The sequence below is a fragment of the Sander vitreus genome, chromosome 16 (assembly GCF_031162955.1).
Source record: "Sander vitreus isolate 19-12246 chromosome 16, sanVit1, whole genome shotgun sequence".
Taxonomy (NCBI): domain Eukaryota; kingdom Metazoa; phylum Chordata; class Actinopteri; order Perciformes; family Percidae; genus Sander; species Sander vitreus.
Window position 1 is genome coordinate 15,444,026 of NC_135870.1, and position 20,708 is coordinate 15,464,733.

At 38.9% G+C, this 20,708-nt stretch overlaps 3 protein-coding genes across 4 annotated transcripts; 2 read left to right on the plus strand and 1 right to left on the minus strand.

Moving 5' to 3' along the window:
* The first annotated feature begins 3,287 nt into the window (after window positions 1-3,287).
* gmcl1 (germ cell-less, spermatogenesis associated) lies at window positions 3,288-10,611 on the plus strand. The gene is made up of 15 exons (XM_078272321.1): window positions 3,288-3,637; window positions 4,698-4,892; window positions 5,008-5,131; window positions 5,254-5,350; window positions 5,517-5,614; window positions 5,732-5,844; window positions 5,952-6,017; window positions 6,276-6,360; window positions 6,458-6,548; window positions 6,658-6,798; window positions 7,195-7,264; window positions 7,408-7,483; window positions 7,592-7,737; window positions 8,546-8,633; window positions 8,753-10,611. Exons 2-15 carry the CDS (start codon window positions 4,717-4,719, stop codon window positions 8,891-8,893), a joined length of 1,512 nt encoding a protein of 503 aa, XP_078128447.1. The 5' UTR covers window positions 3,288-3,637; window positions 4,698-4,716; the 3' UTR covers window positions 8,894-10,611.
* A 1,146-nt stretch (window positions 10,612-11,757) lies between these two features.
* On the minus strand, window positions 11,758-14,443 carry fam136a (family with sequence similarity 136 member A). 2 transcript variants are annotated; one of them, XM_078272323.1, is made up of 3 exons: window positions 14,355-14,443; window positions 13,014-13,154; window positions 11,758-12,573 (listed from the first exon to the last, which is right to left on the minus strand). In XM_078272323.1, the coding sequence occupies exons 2-3, from the start codon at window positions 13,146-13,148 to the stop codon at window positions 12,385-12,387; spliced, it is 324 nt and encodes a 107-aa protein (XP_078128449.1). In that variant the 5' UTR covers window positions 13,149-13,154; window positions 14,355-14,443; the 3' UTR covers window positions 11,758-12,384. The 2 variants fall into 2 exon arrangements, with proteins under 2 accessions (XP_078128449.1, XP_078128448.1); XM_078272322.1 differs by lacking the exon at window positions 14,355-14,443 and adding an exon at window positions 13,234-13,546.
* On the plus strand, window positions 13,970-19,898 carry pcyox1 (prenylcysteine oxidase 1). Its single transcript, XM_078272320.1, has 7 exons — window positions 13,970-14,210; window positions 14,437-14,588; window positions 16,865-17,071; window positions 17,186-17,360; window positions 17,499-17,710; window positions 17,822-17,974; window positions 18,103-19,898. The coding sequence occupies exons 2-7, from the start codon at window positions 14,468-14,470 to the stop codon at window positions 18,771-18,773; spliced, it is 1,539 nt and encodes a 512-aa protein (XP_078128446.1). The 5' UTR covers window positions 13,970-14,210; window positions 14,437-14,467; the 3' UTR covers window positions 18,774-19,898.
* Window positions 19,899-20,708: the final 810 nt, after the last annotated feature.

The following is a 20,708-nucleotide window of genomic DNA, read 5'->3' on the forward strand; positions in this document are numbered from 1 at the left end:
AGTATATATACGTCATATCCTGCATCCGGCAGATTCCTCACGGTGGTTCTCATAATACATCCATGGTGCCATCAAGATCAAATATTTTTCCTTACATCATATCCATAGACTGTTAATAATACACAGTCTATGATCATTTCAAAGGTTTTTGCATCTGCATATACCAGTTAAGGTTATATGATAAATAATCCAAGCAACAGTTTAAAAATAAATAAATACATAAGTAAAACAAACAAGTGAAATCATTTTTTAGATCATAAAAATATGAAACAAAACATAGAATATACATCAAAAAAACAACATTTCTCATTATTTTAAACTGCTGTCATGACTAGAATACCACTGGAGGGCAGTCATGTGTTGTATATTATCTGTTTGCCAGCTTTTAGTTTTTTGACCCAGAGGCTTTGGAGTAGCCTAATACTGTGAGGGATTTAATCACATTATTAAAGACAGGTGGCAATGTCAGAGTCCTTGATGTTAAATGCTATTTACTCTGCAGCTAAAAGAGAGAAAGAGGGGAGTAAAGGGCAACTCTGTTTAATGCCTTGTTTTGAGTTAAACATAGATGAGATACCATTTTATAAAACAACTAAAGTGTGTCTATGTTCACAGAACAAAATTACTATTTACCTTACTTTCTCTTTACAGTAGTACGACCCAAGGTCACATAAATCCTTAATCGGTTTTATATAGTTTGATCCGGCTTTGACAAAGCCGTTTTGTATATTTTCATTTCATTTTCATTTATTTGTTTATTTGACAGGGACAGGGCTTACTAATCAACAGCAAAGTAAGTGTAAATGAACCAGAGTTAGCTCAGCAGGCTAATTTCCATCTGTTGTCCTTGGCCAACAGGCAATGGCAACCTAAAAAAATTTAAATAAAATGACTTATTACAGTCAGCACGTAAAAGCAACATACACAGACCAACATTCAGACAGGCATAATGCACAGCAAGTAACAAATACAACACATCAGATAAAGACAGCAAGCAAAAAAAACAAAAAAGACAATCTGCAGGCAGGCACCAACAGTCAGCAGGCAGCCAGTAGTCTAATGTATATCTGATTATCAATAATACATTATCGATAAGTTCTTATTGAATAAGGTTTTTGGAGGCTGATTAAGTGCAGAATCCTTTCCAAGTTTAGGTATCCCCTCTTTCACAGTGGCAGGAGGAGTTTTTAATCATTTCTTTATGGGTTTGGAAGGTGACCACCTCTGCGGAATCTTAATTGTCTGTAGAAACTGGTGATTTATTTTGGACATTGCAGATGGTTGTAGACTAAACACTTTATCCAACTTAGGTATTAGTTTAGCCTCCATTCAGTGCGGTCTTAGTCTACTTGGGAGGGCTATTCAGATGTGAGTGGGTGTGAGAGGTTAGTCTGAATGGGCAAAACAAGAAAGACCTTTGTGCACCGGTTGCCTTGGATGCATTCATGCAGACAACCCAGGTGTACATAACAAAACCTTTCAACATCACAAGGAAGCTTGTTGTTGTTTCAGGCACATCAGAAAGTTTTCATTAGTAGATATTAAAGACTGTGTTTTTTGGCACTAATTCTAGGGAAAATAGAGACAAATCTCTGAGCTTAGTTAGGATTTATGTGCTTAGTTTACAAGCAGTTTTTAACTTGAGAAACTGAGTTCCTGCAAGAAACTTTCTTGCAGGCATTTCTTCATTTAAACCCATGTAAATAATCACACATTATTCATTCATTATTGGAAACTTTGTATACTTTTTCTTTATTCGGGTCTCTTGCAAAGAAGATCCTGATCTCAGTGAGACAACCTGATTAAATAAAGGATATGTCTACACAGTATTTTACCTATAATTGGTGACAAATGACATAGTAATTTCCATCCATCCATCCATCCATCCATCTTCGTCCGCTTATCCGTGGTCGGGTCGCGGGGGTAGCAGCTTCAGCAGGGGACCCCAAACTTCCCTTTCCCGAGCCATATTAACCAGCTCCGACTGGGGGATCCCGAGGCGTTCCCAGGCCAGGTTAGAGATATAATCCCTCCACCTAGTCCTGGGTCTTCCCCGAGGCCTCCTCCCAGCTGGACGTGCCTGGAACACCTCCCTAGGGAGGCGCCCAGGGGGCATCCTTACCAGATGCCCGAACCACCTCAACTGGCTCCTTTCGACGTGAAGGAGCAGCGGCTCTACTCCGAGCTCCTCACGGATGACTGAGCTTCTCACCCTATCTCTAAGGGAGACGCCAGCTACCCTCCTGAGGAAACCCATTTCGGCTGCTTGTACCCTGGATCTTGTTCTTTCGGTCATGACCCAGCCTTCATGACCATAGGTGAGGGTAGGAACAAAAATAGTACATGATAAACAAGTGTAAAGTATTCTTTGTCAACAAAACCATGAATAGATCAAAACCAACAATGCATTTATCTGACTAACTAGGGCTGAGCGATTAATCGTTTTTAAATCGAAATCGAGATTTTAAATAATGCGATTAGCTAATCACGAATCGAATGTGCAATATTTAGTTGAATGTTTGGTGTAACATTTGGTTTAAAAACATGTATTCCTCTTTTTATTATTACATTTACTAGTAATTTCCTCCTTGAAATTTTAAGTATTAGTTATAGGCTATTTGTGTAATGTATAATACAATGAAAGCTGTTTTTATCCTCTTAATTCAGCAATAGAAAGCATAAGTTGACACTCTTTTTAATATAATATTGAACATGCTGGGTTGTCACATTTTCCCACAAAAAGAAATGGTGGCTGTTCCACCCTTTGTGCTTTCAGTATTGAACATATCTTAAAGTTAGTCTTTTAAATCAATAAAAAAAAAAAAAAAAAAACAATACCATTTAATAGCTCATGTAAACATTTTGGACGATTTTCTAGACATAAATGATTAAATCACCATTTGCCTCTCAAAAGTTTCAATGCAGTCTTATTTAAAGTCTAGACTTTAAATAAGACTGCATTGAAAGGCGCCTGAATTAAAATATAACACTAAACACTGTTGACTTGGCAGTGCCCTATGGACTCAAAATTGGTCATCAAGTTTTCATGTTTTTTTATTTTATGGGATGATTAATATCTGGTGATGTTAAGGTATGGGTGCTGTGGAAACTAATTATTCAATTAAACTAAATTAGACATATGCAAACAAATAGATAGATTCGATCATAGACTGTAAAGATTTGACGGACGTTTTCCATGTTTGTGTAATCCGTCCGTCTCAGGCAAGTGGCGCCGTTGAGCAGAGCAGCCACCTGTGACGTGGAATGCTACTACTAACCAGCAAAAGAAGAAGAATAACAAAAGCAGCTACAGATTTTAAGGGTAGTACAGACAACCCTTCTGGGTTAACATTTACTCTTATTTAGAAAAAAAAACATGTAAGTTAACTGGAACCAAAGACGGGGTTGCGGTGTGGAGGCTTGTGTGAAGTAGCAGCTTGTCAGAAGCAACGCTGTTATTGTTTTCAGACCTGTTTTCGTTTGTGAATCCCGGCAGCTAAGCTAGCTCTGAGGTTAGCTCCTCTCCAACTGGCTAGTCAACGTCTGACAGACTTTCTGACCTGAGATAGTCAGCCCGTGTTTACCGTCCAAATTAACCCTACACATCTCCCTTAGCCTGTTCGGTGCTACTCGTCAGGTAAGTGAGCTCAGTCGTTGTTTTTGTTAGACATACTGTACTGTAAATCTGGTTTGCATATGCTGCAGGAGGGAGCACTTGCATCAGACTCTGTTATTGACAAATATAGCTAGCTAATACAACTTAATTCAGGTGTTGTTTTGTTGTGCACTCAGACTCAAAAATACAAGCACATGTAAATCTCTAGGCCTTTTAGGCCAAATGTATACCTTTCTTTTAATTAGATAGGTAGATTATGAAAGCCCCACATTAACTAACAAATGTGTTTTAATGTCTTTTGCTTTGTTCTTGAACATATAACTAGATAATGGCAATTTTGATTAAGGCGTGTACTATGATTATATTTCAGTGTTAATTTTACCAAGTACATATAACCCTACACTGTATTTGATATTGTGCTTATAGTTTGGAGATGATTAATGGTACATTCAAAATACCACCACACATGTTTGAGATATTAGCAAAATGTGGAATACAATCTCATAAGGCAGTGAAATTAGTCGATGCAATTGCATCGTTGAATTGTAATGCAGCCTTTAGGAAAAGTGAATGTGCTTAAAATGAATTGTCAGTTTGTTTATCAACAGATAATTAATTGGCAACAATTTTGATAATCTATCATTCAAGTCATTTATCAAACAAAAATGCTTGTTTCAGCTTCACAAATGTGTGAATTTGCAGTTCTTTTCAGCTGTTCAGGACAAAACAAGCAATTCAAAGATGTCACCTTGGGTCTGTGGATTTATAATTGCCATTTTTCATAATCTTCTGACATTTTATTATAGACTAAACAGTCAATTAATTGAAAAATGAATCAACAGATTAATCAGGAGTTACATTTTTTGTAGTTGAAACCCTAGGGAAAAGTAACAAAAAACTCTACAAGCTATATCACGATACTGCAAACGCCAAAGTCCCTAACAATATCTTCTCTAATGATTTTAATATTATATTTACCTATGCAGCTCTGTTGCAATGCTAAGCTACAGTACAGCTGACATTTATCACTTGACTGCTGACTTTTACTGTTATTTTTGACGATTGTTTTATTTGTGTTAAGTCTCTTTGGAAGTGTAGAGATGGGAAGTCTGGGCAGTAGGTTCCAGTCCCCCTCTCAGGGACCAGAGGAGGCTGCAGAGGGCACAAATAACAGCCACAAGCATGGATGTGAGTGTCAGAAGAGGAAACGAAATGCCCCGTGTGACTGTGACAGTGAACAAGAGGAGGACGATGCCATACTGGATACACCTCGCAGGCAAGGCTGGTTTAAAGCAATCAATTCAGTGTCAAATGTATTTAACTCGTCAATATTTTTAAATGTGTTTTTGCCTCTTCTCTGTTGTTTGTTTGTGTTTTCCAAACTTGAACAGGAAGAAATTGAAAAGCACATCACGATACATTTATCAGACTTTGTTTCTGAATGGGGAGAACAGTGACATTCGCATCTGTGCTCTGGGACAGGAGTGGAACCTCCACAAAGTGTACCTGTGTCAGGTAAAACATCAATACAAAAACACCACAAAGACAATCAGTGATAGATTTTTTTCATGTGCGTTATCATTGTCTTTAATACTTTCTTTTTCTTGTTTTTTTTCCCTCCTTGTTGTATTTTACAGTCAGGGTATTTCTCCAGCATGTTCAGCGGCTCTTGGAAGGAGTCCAATATGATGGAAATCAATTTGGAGATCCCCGACCAGAACATCGACACTGAAGGTGAGAAGACTTCACAGAAAGCAGCAGTCGACTGTGTTTGTTTCTTAATGTGTTCTACTGATGGAATTGTGTGTGTGTGTGTGTGTGTGTGTGTGTGTGTGTGTGTGTGTGTGTGTGTGTGTGTGTGTGTGTGTGTGTGTGTGTGTGTGTGTGTGCGCGCGCGCAGCTCTACAAGTCGTATTTGGATCCCTGTATCGGGATGATGTTCTGATCAAGCCCAGCAGAGTTGTCAGTATTCTTGCAGCTGCTTGTATGCTACAGCTGGTCAGTACACTGAATGAAGTCAGCTATTGTCTCATATGTAAAATTACTATCTTGATTTTGTACATGGCAGTAATATGATACAGAATCTAATCAAGTCTCATGGTTTGTTGTTTACAGGATGGTTTGATCCAGCAGTGTGGAGAGACCATGAAGGAAAATATCAGTGCGAAGACCGTGTGTGGCTACTATGCTTGTGCCAGCGTCTATGGCTTGGATTTAGTCATGAAAAAGTCCGATTTTAATTATTTCAAATCACAGTTATTAAAAGGTAAAACGGTATTTTATGCTGTGTACACATGTCACACTTTATAATGTGTCGGTGCTTCTCCTTCTGCAGGTGCCTTGAGTGGCTTCTGAACAACCTGATGACCCACCAAAATGTCGACCTGATGAAAGAACTTGGGTATGTGTGCTCAGCTCACAGATCTTTAGTTTTCATCGTCTACCCTATATCCTTTCTTTAGGTGTCAGTGTAACTTTTCTGATAATGAAGGTATTGAGTCTAATTTTATATTGCCATGGACCTCTGGATTACAATGTGCTGCTTAATTAAAATGGTCTCACATTAGTGCTGTGACCTTTTCTAATGAGGTCAATTCAATTGCTGTGTTGAGTCATTATTTTTCAAACTGTGGTGTTTGTCTCTGGCCTGCATTTACAGGGCAGAGGTGATGGAGCAGCTCATTCAGTCCTCTGACCTGTTTGTCATGCAGGTGGAGATGGATGTATACACTGCTCTGAAAAAAGTACGTGAAAATGTATATACTTTAATAACTCTGAGATACACTCACTGTATCATGAGACCTGTTTTCTAAGAGCTCTCTTTGTAATCTCTCCCTGCAGTGGATGTTTCTGCAGCTCAACCCGTCATGGGACGGCCCAATTAAGCAGCTTCTGGCTGATGCAGATGCGTGGCTTTGCAAACGCAGGACAGGTACAGTAAGGCCATATCTTATAAAAAGCAGTGATCTTCATATGCATTTTTTTCATTGGTAGCCACACACACATGTTGGACTCTAATTCCAATTGACTTTGTTCTCCAGACTTGTGTGAGAAAGAGCCCTTCTTGATCACAGAGGAGGGCGAACTTTTCCGTTCAGTGTTCAAATACGTTCGTCTCCAGTATATTATCAATGATCTCGCATCTGCACGCATTCTGGAGAGAGACAATATTTTGCCCCCTGGTAAGATGTGTTTCTGTATGACCTAAATTAATCATAAATGTGCTTCTTCTATGCTCCGGAAAAATGTATTTCATTATCTAGTATTGAACCTGTAAAGTGGTTTTGGATTTTATTTTAAATCAGTTTTATGGGCTTTCTCGTTACTTGATTGGTTATACTAGGAACAATAAGCCCAGTTATGTAGACCAATATTCTATTTCCATCTATGTAATAAATTCAGTTGCTTAAGTTGTTTAATTTCATTGTTAGTGGTATAACAAATTAGACTTAGTTATTATCGTTCATCCTAATCTAGGAAATGTCTTTTCCATGTGTTTATACACTGTTAATAAATATATATATATATATATATATATTATTTTTTTATTTTATTTTTTCTATTCAAATGTATTCCAGATTGGTTAACGTCGGTGTACAAAAACCAGTGGTTCGCTATGCTCCGGACAGAATTTGACAACGATAATGGGTGAGAACCTGAGACTGAACTATTGTGATGCTGTCACCTGTATTTTTCAGCTGCTGTCTCGTCTTTATATAACCACAAAAACTGTATGCATAGAATATGATTTTAATGCTGCTGCGATGACAAAGGCACCTGTCTGTCATTAGTCCCCAGGAAGCCAACAAAGACGAGTTTGAGCTGAGCAGTATGAGGTGCGGCAGGAAACTGACTAAAGATGGAGATGTGAGTCGGACAGTCTCACTGCTACAGTAACCTTAACTCCTGTATAACGGATTATGTTAAATTATTACAGAAAAGACAGAAAAAAACCTAATATTTCCCTCTCTTCAGTACTGCTGGCGGTGGACAGGCTTTAACTTTGGTTTTGATCTGCTGGTGACCTACACAAACCGTTTCATAGTCTTCAAAAGAAATACTCTGAGTCAGCCATGTGGGGGCGCTGTGAGTCTGCAACCTCGAAGGCATCTGGCATTCCGGTGTGTATTTTAGCCAAACTTTGAATATTTTTCTCAATGTTGCATACAGGTGTGTCTATGGACTATAATAAGAAAACTAAGATGAGGATTTTGTAAAGTTGGTACAAATTACAGGTATAATCTGGAAAAAAGAAGAAGTCGCAATTTTTTTATTTGTTAAAGTTGCTTTACATCCACAATAATGCATTGTAAGTGACATTGTAAGTTGGGGATCCGTATTGGAGTTCAACTGCAAAAGAATTGGTAACTGTTTACTAATTTACTGTGCACATATTTCATCTTAATTTAAAATGAGTAGTTGTTATACACTTCTCTAGTGATTAAGCAACAATCAATTGTTATTTGTATTTTGTTATTCTTGTTATAGCATTCTGATCGTATTAACTGAAATTGCAATAGAAAGCATGCTATCCATTTAAAATAACAGCCACATGTTTACAACTGAGCTTATTGGATTGTAAATTGTCATGCATTGAAACTGGGTGTTTGATGTTTGTCTAAGGAAATAGGTCGACATTTTGGGAAATACATTCACTTCACAGTTGGATGTTATCCCTGAACGGAGCCAGGCTAGCTGTTTTCCCCTGTTAGAAGTCTTTATGCTAAGCTATGTTAGCCAGCTACTGGTAGTTTCATATTTACAGTATCTTACCTACATGTGAGTGGTATCAATCTTCTCATCTAACTCTCGGCAAGAAAGCAAATAAGTGTGTTTCCCAAAATGTCAAATAATAAAACAATGTGTATGTGTCTGCAGCTTTAATATTGGAAAGTATTTAACCTGTCTTTAACCATGTTATTTGTTCAGGTTACGTCTTGCCTCCTTTGACACCCGTGGAAAGCTGGTCTGCAGTCGCTCAACAGGTTACCAGCTTCTCACTCTCGAGAAAGACCAGGTCAGTGAGCGCTGTTAACCTATAGCTATAGATGGCTCAATTGCTGTGTCATTCATTACCTTTCATAAGATGCTGTTCTTGACTTGCCTAATTTTTCTCTTTTCCTTCCAATGACTCAGGAGTATGTGGTGATGAACCTTGACAGCCGGTTGTTAACATTCCCCCTTTACGTGTGCTGTAACTTCCTGTATACGTCGCCTCACTCTGACCCCCGTCCAGATTCCTCAGAACAAGAAAGCACTGCTCGCAGCGTGTCTTGATGCCTGTTCAGCAGCCATTAACTGCTACTATTCCTCTGGGAAAGCTGAGACACTGACACAAGCTTGTACGTACAATCCACCGCCACATTTAACATCACTTTGATATTGGACATACCATCTGCATGCTGCGTAACACAGTGAGGTGTTTAGGGGAAATGTTTTGTATTTGTGTATCCAGTGTTTTTGGCACAGTAAGAATTAGCTACACATACATTGGGTTTACAGAGTAACAGAGACAGTGGCCAGGAGAGATTAGGCCACCTTTGTCTTCAAAGCAGCTTCAAACTCTGGACCTCTGCCATGAACTGTCTGCACTGGGATGTTGGACCATTTCTCAAGATGGAAAACCCCCAGGTCATTTATATTAATGGAATCACTCTGGAATTCATTTATCAGTGTGTATGGGGGCATTATCATCCTGGAATACGGGAACATCATGAGGGAACAGCTCCAGAGGGACCTTTATTGACCTGTATGGTTGTTATACTTATGATGAGAGGTGTGGCCCTGCACTCTACTGATGGGCGCGCTCAGAAACTCACCTGTCTTTTGTACTGACTTAAATTAACAGCTCTGTGCAGCAAGCACACAACATACCATACATACCAACAGTGTCCTAAACAATCAAGACATATATTTCACATGACTTGGGGCTACTGATACTGTACAATCTCTGCCAACACTTACCACATACCACCTGCACTCCATGTAAGCGCCCTTGCCCCAATGGAGCGCAGCTGATGACACTCAACAGGCATCACTTTTGAATTGCAAAAAACTGATAGATGCAGTAAAAGCAGCAGTTTCAGTCTGTGTTGTAACTCTTTTTAACCCCTGGAGGTCCACCTCACTCAGTCTTAATCTAGTCCACACCAGAGCAGCTTCTGTTTTTCAGATTGGAAAGTCCACCACCTCTTCAGTAAACTGGGGGAAACCGCATCACTACTCCCAGATTATACACAGTATCAAGAATCCTTTGTACTTTGTAAATAACATTTACTGCAATATTCACATTATAAAACATTGCATACAAGTGATACAAGTAAAGTCACGAAGCCCAAGTAGCCATGCTGATGTTACACACCTCTGTGTAAACCTGCATCGTCAGTGCAATAATCCAGATTAAACCAATAATCTTTATTCATGAGACATGAGCCTGCAGGAGTTTTTGTGCGTTAACCTCATTTACACAGTTTACACTTGGACGTACAATCATTGATACCAGCTTTCTGATGTTCACAGCATAATGTGAAAACTCCAAACAAACAGAAATGTTGACAGACTACAGATTTTGAGACATTCTGTAGTGTTTACCAGCTACACTGTCAAATCTCCATTTACTGCTGTTACTGAAATCCACTGATCCTGTTTTGCAGTGCAGTTTGTCCCTTGACACATTAAGGCACGCTGTTTAGACTGCTCCCATCAACACATGAAGTACCTTTGCAGTTATGTTGTTGTACACATTTGTAGTATTGATTAGGCAGTTTTGTAAACCTGTTACCTCATGCTGTTTTGAAAATCTGTAAAGCGGAAATGTACTGCCAACACATTCTCAGTATGACTTGCCTGTATAGCTGTAACTGTCATAAAGTTTAAGGTGTTTTTTATTTTTATTTATTTTATGGCTTCATTTGTATGGATTTATTTTTGCAAAAGAAAATACAATTTCCGACAGCCAATAAAACTGCCCATTCACATGGGCTGTGGTGCTATCACACGATCCTTTCTCTTTCTCCAACTAGGTCTTTACTACAGCTGCACATTTATTCATGTATGCATGCTTCTGTAGATATTACAAGTCTCTATGCTGAATCCTGATTTCCTACTTAGTGACGTTCACTGGAACCCATTGGAACATACTTACAGCAACAGTATTTGATAGAGCTGTCCAGCAATAATGTCAGTGATTTATTTACCACTTATTGTGGTAACTAATCCTTTATTGCATACATGTATCATTTTCAATTTTTAGATCACTGAAAAACTTCAACAACCAGTCCTACACAACATATTCTCTGCAAAATGATCAGGTTGATCTCCTCTGTTCAGTCGGAGCAACAGCAGATCTTCATCAGGAATGAAAAAGCTTGGATAAAAACTAGCAGATTTTAGGCTCGGCACACATTAGAAACAAAATTCTTACAGTCAACATACCTGCTGTCTGACAATTAAGCATTAAGACAACGTTTCCAAAAGATGTAAACTACATTATGTAAGAAGCAGAGAGAGACCCCTCAGTGGCACAACTTTTGTTTTCAGTTGGCTTCTCTGCAGTCTGTTCTGGTCCCTGAAGTAAAGTTTGAATTAATTTAATTTCCCTTTCTAAATGTTTTGGGTAAAACAAATCCAGGATACAGAAGAGCTTTCTTTCTAACTATGTAAGTTTGGAGATCATGCTTTTATCAAGACTCCAGCCTCTTAGTCAGTTACTTATTCTACATTTATATTGTAAAAGGACTAAAAACAAGAATTTAGTCAAGAGTTCTGCCAGAGACTATCTCACATCCCAGTAACAGTTGGCTTAATTATTCTTTTTATATTCAGAAATAATGCCATGGTTTCCTCAATATTAGATTCCATTACGACAATTTTCTAAATAAACATAGATTTGGACAAAATAAATAGGTTGTGGGGTTTATATTAGATCTACAGTGTGTTTACTGCTTCTTGTAATTGTTGCTGCACAACGTTCTCCTGCAGGTACTCATACTGCCGCCTTACAGTGTTGCCTTCTTTGTACCATAATTTGTATATAATGATTTTACCTGTCATTAAAATAAAAGCATCACCATTGTCTTGTATTAATACTTGCACGCAGAGCTCATGTTGATTTCATGGAAGTAATGCAGTCCAAAAACAGGTAGATCTACAGTACTTTTAATTCAGATATATAAACATACCTTACCATTGACAGGTCAGACAATCACAGAACTCAACAATAAAATGGCGAGGGACAAGAGGGTTTATACAGGAAAGAACCTTTAGAAATTAAATATTTCTAAATATAATTTATATATTATAATTAAATACTCAGATATGCGCTGAGTGAGTTTTTCCTTCGTTTTGTAAGTGCACACTTTAATGCATGTTTAAGTTGGCAACTTGTTCACACACAATGACGTGACACAAGGTGCATCATTGGATTTCTTTCTTGTTGCAGATAAGATCTAACAAAACTTTCAGCTCCCAGTCTCCAGGGAGGTTACCGTTTGTTAAATACACGTAGTACAATAACAAATCTCACAGTGAGCCGTTTTAAATCTCCACGCCAACATTCAGAGTCACAGCCTCTAAAACTTGTCAAAGCTCTTCATGCTCTGCATCACAACCCATTTTAAACTTTACTCTCCACCCTTTCATGGTGTTTCAGCCCTCTACTCTTCAGTTGTTACTGGTCAAACTAGCTGAGTTGACTGACCCTGCGCTTCTGTATGTGTAATGACCTCAGGCTGAGTCTTAGGACGGACTACAGTCATCCATCCCGCTCCTTACTGCTGTATAGAGTCCAAATTCTCTTTAAGTCTTCGAGTCATACTGGGGATCAGGTTCACATGGTCGTCCACACAACTACCCACACAACTGTCCATCAGTGATCGAACAGCTGGCTCTTTTGCACCGGAGTCGAAAAGATCCTTCGCTTTATCGTTGCAGTGCATCGTGCATCTGGTCAGACGGTCCTGAGGGGTCAAAGAGGAGAAATGGTTTAGACTGACGAAAAACAGACAAAAGTCCCAGTAGACATTTTTAGAGATTTGCAGGTGAAAATGCAACTAAGCATTTAGGCTCAAACTGGGCTGGAAGGTTTTTTAAATGTTGCATCTAAATATAGGTGGAAGTTTAGGCTTGTGTATATGTGTAAATGCTATAGGAATATAGGGGATATAAAACAAATGCAATAAAATGTTACGTCAAATATGTAAAATACAGGGAAAAAAATAAATAAAAAAAATCACTATTTATAGTGCCATAAAATGCAACCTATTGTGACAGGTTTGATTAGAAATTCCACACTGAAATATAATCTTATTGTCATTGAAAGCATGCTGGAACCTGTTACCTAAAGACTTAAACCAAACGTTCACTTTTAAAAATGCCACACACTCAAATGTCCCCTCACCTGAAACTTCTCTAGCTCTGAAGTGACCAGTCCCTGAGCTTTAGCCAGAGGAGTGTGACACCTCTCGATGCACTGATGCACCACAGACATGGAGTCTGTGGAGCGATCACAGCAGTCTGCACTGCACCTGAACATGCGACCCTGCAGCAAGAACACACAGTTGAGACATGTTATGGATACAGGTGCTGCACAGATCATGTTTCACAGGCAAGACACCTACCTGCATTACACGGATGTGGTCCCTTTCCAGGCTTTGGACCATTTCTTCCACCTCATTTTGCACGCGTGCCTGATGTGCCGCTGCCATCTCTGTTTGTCCTACTCACTCCGCAAAGTCTTCACTAATATTCAAGATTCAGCTTTAGCATCTAAACTAGACCGGACTGACGCGATGTATTCGCGGCGTCCACGGCAAGTTCCTGCAGGCTACTTTACAATTTGATGATAACTAAGGTCACCTCCATTCAAGCATGCTTCAAGATGAGTAGACGATTGCGCCACTTCCGCTTTACTTACGCATGCTGTTTTGGAAGAAAAAAAACCCCTCTTCCGTTGTGTGACTTCAAACCATTTTTTTTTTTTTTTTTTTTTATCATTAAGTCTATGGTACTTATCTTTTCGTGAGAAATCACAGAAGAGAGATGACAACTACCACGTAGCTCCAAACCTCTACAAGCCCTTTTCATATGCACACACATGCACAGATCAAAAGTATCCTAACTGGATTTAAAATACGATTCTACATTTTTCATAGTCTGTTTACATTTCTTTTAAATGATATGTCAAAATGTATCTTTTGAAAGATTATAATATGAACCGTGATGAGGCTCAAATCAATCTTCATCGTAAAAACTTTGCACCTTTCCACTGCAGTCCATCTGGAGACAACTGTCCACATTTATCTCCGTTTTTTATCTCGAATTAAGAGTTCACGGCCTTTATTGTGAAACTCGAACGTAAACGTGCCCGGAAGTGTGTCTGAATAGTAAGAGACGTTCACGGCGCCTCGACATAACACCGTTAAACAAGTTTAGTTAGTTATTGACATTTATATTCGTATAGTAGCTTTTGCTAAGTTTTATCAAGCGTTGAATATATCTTGAAGTGTGACGGTGAAGAAGATATTACCTCTGTGAAGGCTAACTACTTTTGGACCAACAGCAACCCTCTTCCTTAGTAACGTTAAGTTTTAAAACAGTGAGTCCACTCTGTCACTATACCACTGTACGCTTTCTCTTTATAAAGTTTTTAAATATTAGAAAGACATGATAGTGTTGTATACTACGTTATGTTACTATTTCCTTTGTTCTTTGCGTGAGTCTGAACTCCTATGGTACTAACCTTTGACCAAGACTGAGAGAGACTGTTGCCTTCAAGTTATTAGCGGAACTGATCATGGGTTGTGTTTATTCTTCGTGTACAGATGCTCCGTAGTGCAGTAGAGAACTAGCTAGATGCCCACAATGAATCCACGAACCTTGTCACTGAGAGCGCTGCTGTTTCTGGGGCTTTGGCAAACTGGGAGAAGAAGTCTAGCCTCAGCTCCAGAGCTGCAAGATCAACCCAAAAAGATAGGTAAGCCTGTCCCAGGGTGCATGTAAAAACAAAAACACCCCAATCCTCCTTTCTATAACTACCTCCTCTATTTGTTCTGATTCTTCTATCTTCTAAAGTCTGCCTCACAAGAGATTTATACTATGGTTCTTATTATGTTTCTGTGGGGGGTGACCTCACTGTGACATTACCCAGAATTCAGTTGCATTGACATACAAGCAAGTTGAACAGACATCTTCATTTACATAAAGGGCATACTTTGTGCAAATTAGGTTGCTAACAGGTGGCACACTCAATTATACAGTATGTTATTGGCATTTGCAATAAAATATAGGGGTGGGAATCGATTCGCACCTCACCATTCGATTCCGATTCAGAGGCCAACAATTCGATTCTAAACCAATTATCGATGCATCTCGATGCAATAGTTTTTTAATGTAAATTTCCATGCGTGATTTAAAAAAAATATACATATAAATCTGAGTTTGCTAATCACTTCCTATACAAAGCAGCTAGACAAAGCTTAGATTTTGACATATACAGTATTTGTCACACACAAGTTTTAATGAAATGTTTTGTCTACTGAGGTTTTTATTTTGTAGTCATTCCATGCTTAAGCCTTAAACATGCTTGTGAAAGTCACCTTCTCTCCCAGTAATCTTCCATGTCAGAGGCTCAGTCATGTTTAAAGGCGGAGAATTGGCTTCTTAGAACAAGGAACACGAGGTGGTCAGATGTAATGTGATAAAGTACATGAACAGCCTATATGTGTTTTGCCTAATTATTTTATGTATGTCTTATTAGATCATGTGTATATATACAACATTTATTTATTTTTTCCTTTTGGCCATTTTTGTGTGTTTTTTTTCTGCACTCTTGCCTAAACTCTAAGTTGTTGTCCATTAGCCCATCCTCTTTCAGTCACTCTGTTTTTTGATTTGTACTTGTCTGGAGACAGTAACTTTTAAATAAAAATCAACACATTTAAAAATGTTTTTAATAATCCATTATTAACTTATCAGAATCGAGCATTGAATCATTTTAGAGAGAATCGCGATGCATCTAATAATCGATTTTTTTCCCCCCACCCCTAATAAAATACCCAAAATATTTAAACTGCTGATTGGTTGTCCTGGGCAACCTGTAGTCCCTTGTCAAATTCATCAGTCAGTTATTCAATATGAAAGAGCACCAATAATTTTATGGGATGTTTTTCTTATATATCTTATCTTTTTACCTATTATTTAACTGCATCAGGTTCTCAATAGGTCACTTCTAAGATGATATTGCCGTTACCAAAAAAGGCCTCCTCAGAGGGAACAGAATTGATAAGTTGATTGAGCACTTTGTCATTAATTAAGGAAACATGCCAAATATTTGCTGATACCAGCTTCTCAAATGTAAGGATTTTCTGTTTTTCTCAATTAAATTATTGTAAATGTCTGAGTTATTGGACTGTGTTTCAAATTAAAAAAGCTGTTACAAGACGTCACCTTGAGCTCTGGGAAAATATGATGGACATTTTGTAGACTAAATGATTCAAAACAATAACAAAATATTCATAAATAATAATAATAATAGTCAGATTAATCTATAATGAAAAACTAAATTGTTACAGCTGTAGTACAGAATTTAAAAAATGGCATCTTACAGGGTTCATACGTTTTGAAAAAACCTGGAAAAGTTATGGAATTTAAAAAATGCAAATTCCAGGCCTGGAAAGGTTTTGGAAACATAAAAAGACCCAGAAAGTTTTGGAAAAGTCATGGAATTATTTTTTTAACACAGTATAATATGTGATTAATAAATGTATTTCATGTCGTCCTTACCTCACCGTTCTATTCGGGGCGCGATATTACGAATCCCACTATGAACCACATAAATTGTCATTCATTTTATTGTTAAATCTCTGAGGGTAAACTTTAACACAGATTTTTATTCTTATTGTATAATGTCGACTGACATTTTCAGGAATACATAGTCATGGAAATTTGCCAAAAAGTCATGGAAAGGTATTGGTTAAAATGCGTATGAACCCTGATCTTAGCAGAATACTGTTTTTAAGATGTGTCTTTTTTAAGTATCTCACAAAAATAAAGCTGCAGGTGTCAAATGAAATTGGGCGGAGTTCAAATTACAAATGTGCATATGGACCTCCAGTATAACCAGTGTTAATCAAATGAAAATATTCATATGAATATTTTTATTTGATTAACACTGTTAATAAAATCAAGAGAATGATTTCAGATGAGCGTGTTACAGTGTTGGTTTGCTTTGTTGTCACTGCTCCTTTAAAGCTGTGGTCGGAGCAGGCATTGGTGGCACAGCTGCAGCGTTTTACCTGAGGCAGGAGTTTGGAGCCGGGGTGCAGATCCATGTGTTTGAACCTGGCGCTGTTGGCGGACGACTGGCAACAGTGAAGATAGGAGATTATGAGTATGAGACGGGAGGCTCAGTGATCCATCCTCTGAACCTACATATGAAGCACTTTATTGAAAAATTAGGTAACATATCCCAAGTTCAACAGACTCAGCACAAACACATTAGTAATTGGTACATAGTTCAGTATATTTGAAACTTAGAGAGAGCAATCCTGTTCCTTTATGTTGATTTTTCAGGTATTCCTCCGAGGAAAGATGTCCCCTCTAAAATGGCAATCTTTGATGGAAAAGAGCTCACGTTTGAAGAGAGTGACTGGTATATAGTAAATGTCTTGCGCATGCTCTGGAGATACGGGTTCAACTTTCTCCGAATGCATATGTGGGTGGAGAGTATTTTGGACAAATTTATGAGGTGAGGAGGAAAAGTAGTTGTCATCATGGCTCCTAAATTTTATTCTTTTAGCATGAGATCCAGGAATATCAACATAGAATCGCTGTCCCTTGTTCTGTTGGGTGTCTTAATACTCATGGAAATTCCCTTTATTCACAGGATCTACCAGTATCAGCAGTATGGTTACTCATTCTCCAGTGTGGATAGGCTCCTTCATGCCATGGGCGGCGATAGTTTTCTTACCCTGGTGAATCAGACGACGGAGGAAACAATGATGGGCGAAGGATTTTCGCAGATCTTCCTCAACGATATTGTCACACCTGTCACTCGTGTCAACTATGGCCAAAGTGTCCGCATCAACGGCTTCGTGGGTATGTTTAACAATGACGTGAGAGATTCGGATTTGGTTTATCACATATCTCAAGGTTTTTGTTGAAAAGGCTGTCAAATAGAGGTAACATTGACTATTTCTTGTCTTCTAGGGGCAGTATCATTAGCAGGATCAGATTCAGGCCTGTGGGCAGTGGACGGAGGAAATAAGAGAGTGTGCTCAGGACTGCTGTACCACAGCAAAAGTGAGCTCATCCCTGCCAGAGTGACCTCCATTTTAGTCAAAGTTCGACCATCAAAGACAGGTACCTTTTAACATTCCTTCATTCGGTATGGAACTGGTCCCAACGATGGATTTCTCATGTGAATGTTTACACTTTTTTTAAATGGAAAATATTTAATCTTAACTTCCCTCCGTCTCCCTTATTTTTAGGCACCACAACCAGTTTCTATGAGGTTAATTATGTTGAAGAATCAGGCCCAGCACACTCTCTGTATGACATAGTAATAATAGCAACACCGCTTCACCAGGGAAAGTCTGACATCACATTCTCAGGCTTCTCCCCTCCAATCCCAGCTCATTACCCCGGACGTTACCACCAAACTGTCTCCACTCTGGTCCACGGCATTCTGAACGTGTCCTACCTCGGGACCACAGAGCCAGCCTCAGAGTTCACTGTGTCTGACGTCCTCACCACAGACTCCAAGGACTCTGTCTTCAATAGCCTGAGCTCTATTGACCCTGTGTACATCCCTCAGGGTTACAAGCGACCCCCTGCCAGCCAGACCAAAGTCTGGAAGGTGTTCTCCCCAAAGCCGCTGTCCCAGGAGCAGATGCAGGACATGTTCATCTCCTGGGATTCAGTGTCGGAGACTCAGTGGCTGGCTTATCCTTCTTACCACCCACCGCACCGTAAGACGCCTCCCTTCATCCTGCACAACCGGCTGTACTACCTCAACGCTGTGGAGTGGGCGGCAAGCGCCATGGAGATGAGCGCCATTTCTGCCAGGAATGTGGCCCTGCTGGCACACCACCGCTGGCACCAACAGGTCAGCAAGATCGACCAAGAAGACCTGCACACCAAACTAAGAGGGGAACTCTGAAGAGGGATAACTCTGACCCCTTTAAACTTCAAGAACAATTCCTAGTTTATTACAATTTGGATCTTGTTGTTGTAGTTTTGGCCATCATTTCTATCTTTTACTCAGAAAAGTAATTGCTAAGATCTGGGAAAAACAGTCGCTACAATTAGGTCTGACAGGGCAAAACACTTGAGCAGTCAAACAATCACAGTTTAACCAGTTTATCTAAAATATTGTTAACCCTTTAGTAATCCCTCATTGCACAGGAAAACTGCTTGTACACACACAACCACTTCAAATATGGTGTTTTACGTTTTTAGCGATGCCTCTGCTTTCACAGTTCTCAGCCGTTAACTTGGAGAGTACAACATTATTACCAATAGGAATGTTGACCAAAACTAAGAAAAAAAAGACCAACTGGAATGATCCTTTAATTACCCTAACTGTAGCCACAGTTCATAATTCACCAGCAACAATAGCACAAATCGCACTAAAAGGTGGGTCAACATTGTACTGTGCTGAAGTTTGTAATCACTGTTAACCACGCTGAACTCCAGTAGACACCTCTGTGTACGTGTGTGTCATTTTTATATATTTCTTATGTGCACTACTTCTGTTATGAACATGGTACAGCTAACATCCAGCAACTCAGCTTGTTGGTGACACGTAATCCAAGATGGATTTATGGGTCTTCCGATGATTTCTCAGCCTCTTTACGTCCTCAGCAGACTACTGTATACGTTGTTAGTGAGTAAAGACAGCTGTCAGCAAGAGACTTGGGCCACTAAGACGTTGCAAATCAAATGTTTTGATGTCAGTTATGAAAAGGATGGAAGTCCATGTTTTTTCTTACTATTTAATTGTACTGATAATGTTAATAAGACTATAATTGGACAGGCTAATAACACTGACGAGGTGTATAAATTCAGCATGTTAAACAATGATTGTGCCTTAAAGATTAAAGTGTAATTGGCTTACGTCTTTAATAAATGATAAGTCTCCCTATCGTTTTAGAAATCATTTGTCCTGTGGGTCTTCCTGTGTCATCAGAGCCAGGCCACCAGGACCAAACTAAAAAGAGTAGAATGCATTTCTGTTTTGTTGTAACATAGAGGATAATCTGTATTAAAGTAGTGCATTACCAGATGTCATGTCACTTTAAACCTACTGTACCTACCTAAACCACTAGGCCACTCATGTTCTTTAACCACTTTGGGAAGGAAATTGTAGTTTGCTAAATGTTTCTTAAGAGCAGGTGTATTTTTCTAGATTTTTGAAAGACATTTTCTGGTTTGAGTATATGTCAAGACATACAAAAATATTAATAGTGCAGTTGAATTGACCGAAAAAAAATCAGTTTAGCACTTAATTATTTTGTAAATACCTAAAAAAAAAAGCAATGTGGAGTATTTAGACTGGCTTCTTCTGTACAAATAAAACGAGGCTTTTAATTATAATCTAAACTTTTGATTTCAGATTTGAATCAATACTGAAACCTGAAACAGTGTGTTTTGCAAGAGTCTACAATCACAAGAAAGGGAAGAGACAATGTCTGCTTTTGTCTGCATTAAATTATGTTTAAATCCAGGTAAGATTTCTCAAATCTTACCTGGCAGATTGAACCTACCGGGTAACTTGGAGAGGATCTACCTCAGAACCTTGCCCACTCAAAACTGGGGTTCCTCAGGGATCAGTCCTTCTCTCTGTACACCAACTCTCTCGGCTCGTCATTTAGTCGCACAGCTTTTCTTATCACAGCTACGCAGATGACACCCAACTAATTCTCTCCTTTCCAGAGTCTGAAACTCAAGTAGCAGCACGTATCTCGGCCTGTCTGACTGATATCTCTTCTTGGATGTCCACACACCATCTGAAACTCAACCTGGACAAGACTTCAGGCTCTAGTCATCTCACGTCTAGACTACTGCAACTCCCTCCTGATTGGCCTGCCTGCAT